This window comes from Solanum lycopersicum, chromosome 12 (assembly GCF_036512215.1).
Source record: "Solanum lycopersicum chromosome 12, SLM_r2.1".
NCBI classification, from domain to species: Eukaryota; Viridiplantae; Streptophyta; class Magnoliopsida; order Solanales; family Solanaceae; genus Solanum; species Solanum lycopersicum.
The window spans coordinates 67605471-67616748 of record NC_090811.1 but is presented as its reverse complement, the minus strand read 5'-3'; the positions used below and the strand labels follow the sequence as shown (position 1 = coordinate 67616748).

The window sequence follows — 11278 nt, the reverse complement described above, 5'->3', positions numbered from 1 at the left end:
GAAATTAGGGGTAAGTTTATTAGTCTACGTGGCATGAGTGAAATTCTATTGGCTTATGTGGCATGCCATGTGACATCCACGTGAAATCTAAGTGACCTTTAACCGATTATATTAATGAGAAGGGTATTTTAACCCTAAAGTTTGACGGTAAGGATATATTTGAGCCGAAATATACTTCAAGAATATATTTAAGCTATTTTTGATAGTTCAAGGATATTTTTAATTCTTTTTCCATTTTGAAAAAAAATGAAAGTACTAAACAACCAAAAACTTAAATCTCCACTTGGATGAGTTTACACTATAATTATTTTTTCACACATACTTGAAAATACAGTTATTTGAATCGATATATTAAATTTACTCATTTTAATATTATATGATCACATATTCATCATAGTATATCATGTACATCTCATTCATACATAAAACTAATTCTTAATGTATACTTACCATAGAAAATATAAAATTCAAAACTAATCGATGAGGATCAATCATTGAATTAGTGATAAAACATAAATTATTGATTAGTATAATATATTTTGGAGTTATACACACCTCAATACTTTTATGTATTGTCAACAAGCCAAGTGTTGGGTAAATTTAATGTTTAGTTTCATTTGGACAAGTAATTTTGTTGTCTTATTGACTAATTCTCCATCTTACACATTACCTCATTTTTAGGTCATTGCATTGTTAGCTTTGATCACCCTCAATACCCCCCACCACCACCACCACCACAACATACACATCGAAATTCTACCAAGTGAAATTCGAAGAAGATATAGTATATACAGATTTTACTATTATCGCATAAAGATAAAAATATTATTACTGAAAAATCTTCGATTCAAGTGTATCAAATTCTAAAAAAATATACTATGTTAAAGATATAACATCACAAGTATAGGGTAATACTACAAATTTTAACATAGCACATAGTCAATTACTATGGCAAAATAAAGATTAACATTATAACATATAAGTGTTCAAAATATAAATAAGTAAATACAGAAATTACTCGAAGGTGATTCAATTTAACTATATTTACACAAAAAATAATTTTAAACATTTATAAATAATGCAGTTTTCCATGGACCTAAGCCTAAACTAGATCTTCCCTAACCTAATTATTAAGTGAAATAATTCACAATTATGATTAATATTTTCATAAAAATACAATGAAAAAAAGATGAGAAGTGCACATCTTAAATTTAAAAAAAAAAACTAAAACGAAAAAATATAGACTAAAAATACTTGATATCAAATATCAAAAAAAAAAACTAAAACGAAAAAAAAGTCAAAATTATTTCCAAACTGTTGCAAAATAGATTATATATACCTTTTGTTATATTTAAAGATGAAAAAAGTGTCCCCCATATTATTTCAAGAGTTCACAAATACCTTCGAGAGTTAACAATTCAAATTCTAGTGACGTGGAGGGATTAATCTCAAGTGGATTGTCACGTTATTAAAAGTTTGCGTTGTTAACTCTCAAAGGTATTTGTCTCTTGAAATAATTAAGAACAGGGGCTTTTTAATCCCAAAATATAACAAAGGGTATACGTTATCTATTTTGAGAAACTTTGACCATTTTCCAAAACTAAAATTAAGATATTAAATTAAAAAATTATTTTCATTTTTTTATTGAATATTTGAGTCAAAACATAACCACATTACAATCATTTACCTAATTCATTACCAAGACAATAATAATAATAATAATAAAATTAACAACCCCAACCTCACCCTTATATTTTTTTCTTTCAAGTCCATTTTTCTCTTCTTTTTTTTTCTTTAATTTCATTTGCTTATTTCTTTTTTTTTTTCTTCCTCTTTTGAATTAGGTAAATTTCAACAAATGTTGTTATCTATAATTATATATTAATTTCATGTTTGATTTATGTATTTTTAGTTTTAGATCTGAATAGAATTTTGATATTTTTGTGTGTGTGTTTTTTTTTGCAGATTTAATTGTTAATTTTGTTGATTGAAATGTATTTTGGTGATAATTAAGCATTTGCAATTTGAATAATTTGGATTTTTTGGTGGATCGTAATGGGTTATTTGAATTCGGTGTTGTCATCTTCTTCTAATCAAATTCATGCTGATGATGCGCCTGTTAGTGGCGGTGGATTAAGGTGATTTTGATTCCTTTTTTAGTTTACAGATTTATTTATTTTTGATGATTTTTTGTTAATTTGATTGCAAAATTATGTGTGCAAGATGCAGAATGGTTGTATAAATCGGAGACGGATTTAGAATTTTGAGTTTGTGTGTTATGGATTGTAGAAAAAATTGCAGGTTATATGGTACTTGATAGTTGTTGTTGGTGGGAGGTGACAGGTATCTCGTTGAATTAGTTGAGGTGACGTGAGCTGGGGTGGACATAAAATACAAAGATATTGGTTTTTCTGAACCCATAACTAGAACTCTAGCTATGCTCCTGATACGTGTTGTTGGTGGGAGGTGGTAGGTATTCCGTGGATCATGGTTATAAAAAGATGCAACTTTTTGCTAAAGATATTGGTTTTTCTGAACCATAACTAGAACTCTAGCTATGCTCCTGATACGTGTTGGTGGTGGGAGGTGTTAGGTATACCGTGGATCATGGTTATAAAAAGATGCAACTTTTTTGCTAAAGATATTGGTTTTTCTGAACCCATAACTAGAACTCTAGCTATGTCCTTGATACGTGTTGTTGGTGGAAGGTGGGAGGTATTCCGTGGATCATGGTTATAAAAAGATGCAACTTTTTTGCTAAAGATATTGGTTTTTCTGAACCCATAACTAGAACTCTAGCTATGTCCCTGATATGTGTTGTTGGTGCGAGGTGGGAGGTATTCCGTGGATCATGGTTATAAGAAAAAGCATTTTTTTTGCTAAAGATATTGGTTCTTCTGAAACTCATAACTAGAACTCTAGCTATGTCCTTGGTATGTGTTGTTGGTGGGAGGGGACAGGTACGTGTGGATCATGGTTATAAAAAAAATGCATTTTTTTGCTTAAGATATTGGTTCTTCTGTCCCCATAACTAGAGTTCTAGCTAGCTATGCCAATGATATCTATAAAGAACACCCAATTGCTTATTTACTTGTGTTTAATTTTATGTGGATGTTGAAAGTTCTGTTGGCTGTTTTCGGTTAGCTATTTATGAATTGTCGTTTCCTCGTTTGTTTGATATTTGTTTGATTCATTTTCCTCTTGGGTGATGAATGCATTTCTAGTTTTAGTTGTCGTAACCCTTTAAATGGGTACTTTTGTCGTTGAGCTAAAATTGGATTGTCGTTTGCTGAATTCGATGTTTGGATTTCCTTAGTCGTTTAGGAAGCTAAAAGAAGAGGGAGACTGAAGTAGATGGGTAAACTTAGCGAAAAAGGAGATGATTGAACTTGGTGGCTTAATGTTATTTCTTCTTCTCCTGGAATGTGGTTATGAGTTGTTTTTGTGAACTAAATGTGTGATCTGTATCATGTGTTAGCTCGTACTTGAATTAGTTGATGAATGTTCGTGATGGAGATGCATGTAAATAAGCAAGTGCCGATTCCTATACTGACACACGTGTACAACAAAGAATTATTATTTTTCCATATGTCCCTGAAGATAAAGGGAGTACATGTTTAAGTAGCAACCGAAGTGTTGTTGACTTTGAAGAATACTCTTTTTCTCCTTACTCTTTAATATCATCGTAATGTTTTTGCTATCACTCTAGATCGTATATAGCATAGTTGTATATTTAGATTCCCCTATTCTATTCCGTAAGTTAAGTAATTCTCTTAAGCCACCCACCATATACATTTATACATTGCTGTGGGCTAAGCTAAAAAATACTATTTCAATGATGGCCCTCCATGGATTCACCTATATAAGCAGCGGCTAAAGTTGCAAAAATAAGAGCTTGAATACCACTTGTAAATAATCCAAGGAGCATGACAGGTAAACATCAGAAGTTTTGAGAATGCATGAGAGCTATTACTCGAATTCCTTGTGGTTTGTCGATATAATGATGTCTTAGTTACTAATATTTCTTTTCTTCCCGCTTACAAACACCATTTTCAAAGAAGCTGCTAATTTACTGTACATCCATTTGGTACTCTAATAAAGTAGTTACCTGTTTACATAGTGTCCTTGTGCACCATGCCTGAATGGTAATACCAAGTTCAGCTTTTAATAGGTTACCGTATAATCCATATCATTATCCATATGAAGGTTCACTTTTAAAAAACGGGATGTAGATCATATTACATTGCTATCAAATCCATATTATTCAAGTTCCATTCACAATATTATCTGACTGGATATGACAAATACTAGTTAAAACCTGAACAAGACAATGGAAATTACCCTGAGATAATTGGAGTAACTTTTGACAATTTTCTGAGCTCACATAAAACTAATTTATGGTGATATCACAAATACTAGTTATATGCAGTCGTGTTTGTTCAGGGCATTTTGAAAATTATATTCTGACTGATCTTTTCCACATTCCATCTTATCCAGAAATCCCTTATATCGTTGTTCTCAGATTGCTATCATTGTAATTGTTTGAGTTTCAATGGAGGTTTATATAATATGCACAATGTTGCAAAACTGTAGCCTAACAAGTGCTATGCATTGCAGTCAAAATGGGAAGTTTAGCTATGGATATTCTAGCTCCCCGGGAAAAAGGTCCTCCATGGAGGATTTCTATGAGACAAGAATTGATGGCGTTGATGGAGAGGTAGTTGGTCTCTTTGGAGTTTTTGATGGTAACTCTTCTTTCTCTGTAACTTCTACATGACTGGAATGAAGTGCATGAAATAGAGTGAATGAGAAAAGACATATCTTCATTTGTTTTTATGTTTAAGCATTTCTGTGTCATTCAAGATTTGGCAAGTAAGACATTCAGTCTGATGACTATAAATTTGTCTTAAATTTTGTGGTTGCATCAATGCTGTTTCTTACTTCATAGATCCTTATATTTTTTTTCTGTTTAATTGTGTTTTGAAGGCGAAGCTTGAGGATTGCTTCCATTGTCTTTTACAAGCATTTTTTTGGGCCAAATACATAGACAGTCGGACCCCTAAACTAATTCGGAAATTCCATTTGACCACTTGAATTAAATTTGTTTCCATTTGAACATTAGATCTTTATTCAAATTGTGCCATTTAGACACGTTTTTCTCAATAATCTCAAAGTAAGCGCGTGTGTTCACACGCGTTGAGATGGAGAAACAACCAATTTAGCTATGTCACATGAATTTTTTAACCCAAAAAAAATTGTTAGGAAAAATATTTTGACCAAAGAAATAAAGTTATCCTTCAATAGACCAACGCCGCATGGTTTTCTTAACCAAAATAAATTTTAAATAAAAATGACCATCGTTATCTCCTTCTCCCATACACCACCTTCTCCCCCAAAACACTATCTTTTCCAATTAGCAATCACCATCTGCACCTTACTAAATTCAATAAATTAAGAAGGAAGCTTCCTACCGTCCCTCTCAAATTCCTCATGCAACTTTTCCTCCCGGCTGCCACATCTGCTACATCTTTTGTTGCTCTAAAACGTCTAGATCCTTGCTGGTTCATTTTCGCCCTTGGTGCAATACCAGTGTGTATATCTTTGTTAATTTTTTGGAGGCTGCTTAAAGATAATAATTAGAAAGTTCCAATTCATGCCAAGTTGGTCAAATGTTTTCCAATTGGGTATTTTTACCTGCATTTTGCTCTTATTTCAGGTCATGGAGGTGCTAGGGCTGCAGAATATGTGAAACACAACCTTTTCAGTAACCTGATTAGGCATCCAAAATTTATCTCTGACACCAAATCTGCCATAGGTATGTTGACGTACTGTGAAGTATCGTTGCTATGTTCCTTTTCACAAATAACTTATCTATATCTTTGTCATTCATATATTTGTTTCTGCAGCTGATGCATACAACCATACAGACTCTGAGTTTCTGAAATCAGAAAACAATCAGCACAAAGATGCTGGATCAACTGCTTCTACTGCCATACTTGTGGGTGATCGTCTACTTGTTGCAAATGTGGGCGATTCTAGAGCTGTTATTTGCAGGGGTGGCACAGGTAAGGCTTAGGCGATTTGATTCTTATTTGGCTTTTGGTTCCTTCTCAGAGTATTTCACCCCAAAAGTATGATGCATTTTGGTATATAATATCTGCGTTAGAGCAACCTCAAAAGTTTGTTATGATTTTGGTATCCCACGATATTTGGTTGTTGTCGTACTAAATATGTTGCAAGTTATTCTTATTAAGTTTTACTTTTCTAATTACTCGGTCTTAACACTATGAGGACCTGCACTGTAAATGTAACGTTTCACTGCTCTTTGAAGTCAGGAGAACAAGATGGGGATTCTTTACTTTTTGTTTTAGAGAGAATGGAGTAAAATAAAAGTGCATTTGCATATTGATGGTATATCCTGAAATATTGTGGGAATATGGAAGATGTCATGCTAGCACTTCCAATAATACATATTTCTTAATCCAATAAGAAGACGTTCTTTTGCATTGCACTTCATGTCTTGGTTCACCATTGTTTTGAATATGTCAGATAGTTGATCGAGAAGCCACTGCCAAAGATTAAAAGAAATTGGTAATTGGTGCTAGTTCGTTACTTCTCTTTCTTCTTCAACTCCCATGAACAGTTTGTTGTTGTTAACATATAATTTGGCAGTGTGACAAGCAGGTCAAGGGTTCTAGCCCCCCAAAACCAGCCTCTGCAATATAAGATTGCTAACATAAGACCCAATGTGGTTCACCCCTTCTCTGAACCCCGTGTATAGCATGAACTTAGTGTACCAGACTGCCCCCTTTTTTTTTTTAATGTCTGTTACAGTACGGTACATCTTTGATTAATAATTCATTATGACCCTGTAATTTAACTCAGTCACCTGATTGGGGATGCTAATTTCATTCTCAGCTATTGCTGTTTCTCGAGACCACAAGCCTGACCAAACAGATGAGCGACAGCGCATCGAAGATGCTGGAGGTTTTGTGATGTGGGCAGGTAAGCCCATCACATTTGACAGTCCGTTTTTAGTCTATTGATTTTTTTCTAAATCTCGTGCAAGTCTAAACGTAACATATTGTGTTGCAGGTACCTGGAGAGTTGGAGGTGTACTTGCTGTTTCTCGTGCTTTTGGCGATAGACTTTTAAAGCAGTACGTTGTCGCTGATCCAGAAATACAGGTGACTCGAACAACTTGTTTAATTGTTTCAACATAGGAATTCATGTTTCGAAATGAATATCAAATGTTCTGTGTGAATGTATTTGTACTTTTCAACCTATTTTCTCGATGTATATGTTGGCACATTTCGGAAACCGTTTAGTAGTTAGTCCTCATTGTATCACATTCCCATTTTTTTCAGCCTTATGCCCAACAGACTCTTCCTGCTTGATTTCATTTTTCCATCTCATAATAATTTTAGGACATGTCTTAAGCTTTTCCATAGCAGCTGCTAGCATGTTTCTTTTTGGAAGACACTTTAATTGAATCTTTATTGCTCTTTATATTTTCCGCATCTAATATACCTTAATGATTTTGGTGTATTCGCGGACATAATTTGTTGTTCAAAATACAGGAGGAAAAGGTCGATGGCTCTCTTGAATTTCTCATCCTTGCAAGTGATGGACTCTGGGACGTTGTAACGAATGAGGTTAATAATTCTTCCCTTTTTTCTTAGTTAGATATCGAATCCATCACCATAGTCTTACTTTAACTATCAAGTAGTTTATAGTCCATCATTACAAATAAATTTACAGGAGGCTGTCTCGATGGTTAAGCCGATCCAAGATCCTGAAGATGCAGCTAAGAGGCTGATGCAGGAAGCATATCAAAGAGGCAGTGCAGATAACATCACCATTGTGGTTGTCCGTTTTCTGGGTAACCAAGAGGGTTCCTCCCGAGGTACCTCAGCTTAAAAAGTAATTACCACTTCTAACTCGTGGTAATAAAACGACAAGAAAACCCATAGGACGTAACGTAAATATTGAATATAGATAGATTTCTGGGTTTATGATGTAAGGAAAATCTTTAGAATTGAACATTGTCAAAGCTTTCTCTCAACTTGTATGAAGTGTTCAAGAGTGAATCTGGGCATAAGTCAAATCCCAAATTATTGATGTTCTATGTTTAACATACAGTAGCTTTATAATATATACTGCTGTTTTCTTGTAATCCCCATTTTATTGCATTTTGATTCACCAGTGTATAACAACATTTGTTATATTATATCTATATAGTCCGACTTTTCTATAACAGTCATCTCTGTCTTCACCAGTAGTCTTTACAAGAACACTCTCCACCTTTAAAGTGATGAAACCTGTTCCTATCTCTAACGATGATTTCGAGATTATAAACTTTTGAGATGAACTTACTTGCTTGATGACAGTCCTTGCAAACGCGTAAATTCTTTGTGATTCGAAGAATATCCCCAGGTTTGCTCTTTAATAACCCGAAAGCAATAGCTAGTTTCTCACTATGATAGTTCAATGGATTCTCTGTTTCTTCCTCATCGATGTCATATTGCATTCCATCAGAATCTGGAGAATAGCCTGCAGATTTTATACACTCCAGCATTTCGTTTGCTTTTACATATATCTCTTCGGCTTGAGGATGAGTTCTTCCTCCTGCAATGAACTCGTTAACAACGCCTTCTAATTCAACGATGGAGAAGCCAGGTACCTTCTTCACTCCCCTGTCATTCATCAACTTTCTTATACTGGCAACATCTTCCCATCTACCTGCATTAGCATACAAGTTAGCTAACAACACGTATCGACCACTGTTCTGGGGTTCTAACTCGATCACTTGCTTCCCTATCTTCTCTCCGAGCTCTACGTTCTTGTGAATCCTACATGCACCAACAAAAGCACCCAATACACCTACATCAGGACTCATAGGCATATCGTTTACGACCCTTCTTGCTTCTACCAGTAATCCAGCTCGTCCGAGCAAATCAACCAGACATCCGTAATGCTCCATGCCAGGTTCAATGCCATACGTTTCTTTCATGTAACGAAAATAGTGTTTTCCTTCTTCAACCAACCCGGAATGAGCACAAGCACTAAGTAGATTCACAAACGTTATATAGTCTGGAGCTACCCTCTCACTCTCCATTTCCTTCAAAACCTCAATGGCAGCCTCACCTTCCCCGTGCATCGCCAACCCTCCAATCATACAATTCCACGACGATATTCCTTTTCTTGACAAACCTTGAAAGAACTCCACAGCCTTATCTAAGCAGCCACATTTGCAATACATATCAACAATCGTAGCACTCAATTTCGAGTCTAACTCAATCCCACTCTTCTTGACATGTTCAACTATCCACTCACCTTGCTTCAACGCTCCAAGTCGCGTACAAGCTGACAACATACTCGCAGCAAGAAACTTATCAACCACAACACCCTCACACCCCATCCTTTCGAACAAAGCAAACGCCTCATGAAACCGGTTACTCTGCACATAAGCTGATATCATAGCATTCCAAATAACACAACTTTTCTCCCTAATCGAATCAAACACTTGAAAAGCTTCATCAACATACCCCAATTGAGCATAACCACTAATCAATGTAGTCAATGAAACATCATCTCTCTCACACATATTATCAAACACCCTCTTCGCTTCCTCCAAACATCGAAAACTCACATACATATGAATCAAATTGTTCTGCGAAAATCGATCAAATCCGAACCCAAACTTCACCACATGTCCATGAATCTGTTTACCTTCTTCCACAGCATTGTCAATACAACAAACTCTAATAAGAGGTGGAAAAGTGAAACTATTAGGCCGAACTGAACTTTCTAACATACACAGGTAAAAAAGCAAAGAATCTCTCAGCATTTGAGATTTCAATAAACCCCTAATAACAGTATTGTAGATAAAAGGGTCTGGTTCAGGCAATTTATCAAACACTTGGAGGGCATAACTCAAATCGCCCAATTCAGATATTGCACAGAACTTAATAACTCGACCCATTGCGTCATTGTCATGGGAGAGGCCATGCTTAACAATTTGCGCATGGAACTGTTTGAGTTTCGACATTGATGAACATGATTCTAAGCCCCTTAAGGTATTGACATTGCTAGTTTGGTGTGACAATGGAGATTGTGGAGTAGGAATAACGGAGGTAATAGTTGCTTGCATAGCTAGTCGTAAGCTGCTCGCAAAACTACGTATAAGCTACTTGTAAATTAGTTTAGGAAATTGATGGTAATTTATAACTTAATTCAGAAAGCTACTTGTCGATTGCTTTATTAATTACTTTAAGAAACTGATTGTAATTTGGAGTTGGATATTGAAGTTGATAACTTGTTGTGTGTTTGAAACTAATTACTAATGATAAAAGAAAAATGATAAATATATCTCCTGAATTATCGTAGATGGTATACATACATCCTTCATTATATTTTAGGGACATTGGTGCCCCTGTAGTCCAAAAACTAGAATGTATATCCCTTTATACTAACGGACATACACGTGTCATAATCTTATTCACCGACCCGAGATCGAATCGATAGATAAGATTGTGCCACGTGTTCCTATTTAGTCTTCCGTTAGAGTAAAGGACATATACACTTTATTTTTTTTACGAAAGAATGTACTAAAAACATAATAAAAAGTATCTGCATATCATTTATGATAGTTTGGGAATAATATATATGTCCTCTTTCCCTTAATGATATACATGGACATGTTATAGGATTAGATACTAATTAAAATGTTTGAAAAAAAGAACAAGGTGTAATTAATATAACTTTTGACTTTGACCAACTATATTGAAAGATCACTTAATAAACTAAAATTAAACTCAATTATATAATTTTACATTAAAAAAATTCATTTTAGTTTCACTTTTAGTATTTGACATTCTTTTTGAAGCTCCAATATAAAAGTCAAGTTAACGTGAATATAATATAATATATAATAATTATCCAATTTTTGTATTCACGTGGTTGGGATATAATAATGAACTTCCAAACAGAAAATTACTTAAAAATTAATGAATTTCCAAACAAAAAGTGCATAAAATTATTAACATATAGTGCTTATTACAACTTTTTTTTTTGTGTGTCAATTTCTTTTTATTAATTAATTAATTTATTTATTTATTTATTGGTAAGTAGAGGACAGTTCATTTTTGTCAAAGATATGAGAAAATCTAATCTACCAATAAGATTTCAGATTCTGATATACTATAAGATCCTCGCAAAATTTAATAAAAATTCGTTTGGTTTGCGAAATAAATTATCTCAAATTATCTCATTTTGT

At 34.1% G+C, this 11278-nt stretch overlaps 2 protein-coding genes across 3 annotated transcripts; one reads left to right on the top strand and one right to left on the bottom strand.

Moving 5' to 3' along the window:
* The first annotated feature begins 1646 nt into the window (after positions 1-1646).
* LOC101253764 (probable protein phosphatase 2C 59) lies at positions 1647-8257 on the top strand. 2 transcript variants are annotated; one of them, XM_004253003.5, is made up of 9 exons: positions 1647-1844; positions 1966-2138; positions 4618-4745; positions 5717-5815; positions 5907-6065; positions 6919-7005; positions 7096-7187; positions 7581-7655; positions 7762-8257. In XM_004253003.5, exons 2-9 carry the CDS (start codon positions 2056-2058, stop codon positions 7918-7920), a joined length of 882 nt encoding a protein of 293 aa, XP_004253051.1. In that variant the 5' UTR covers positions 1647-1844; positions 1966-2055; the 3' UTR covers positions 7921-8257. The 2 variants fall into 2 exon arrangements, with proteins under 2 accessions (XP_004253051.1, XP_069148915.1); XM_069292814.1 differs by lacking the exon at positions 1647-1844 and having other exon boundaries at positions 1966-3933.
* Positions 8258-8272: 15 nt separating this feature from the next.
* On the bottom strand, positions 8273-10153 carry LOC101243689 (pentatricopeptide repeat-containing protein At5g66520-like). Its single transcript, XM_004253137.5, has one exon. The coding sequence runs from the start codon at positions 10151-10153 to the stop codon at positions 8273-8275; it is 1881 nt and encodes a 626-aa protein (XP_004253185.1).
* Positions 10154-11278: the final 1125 nt, after the last annotated feature.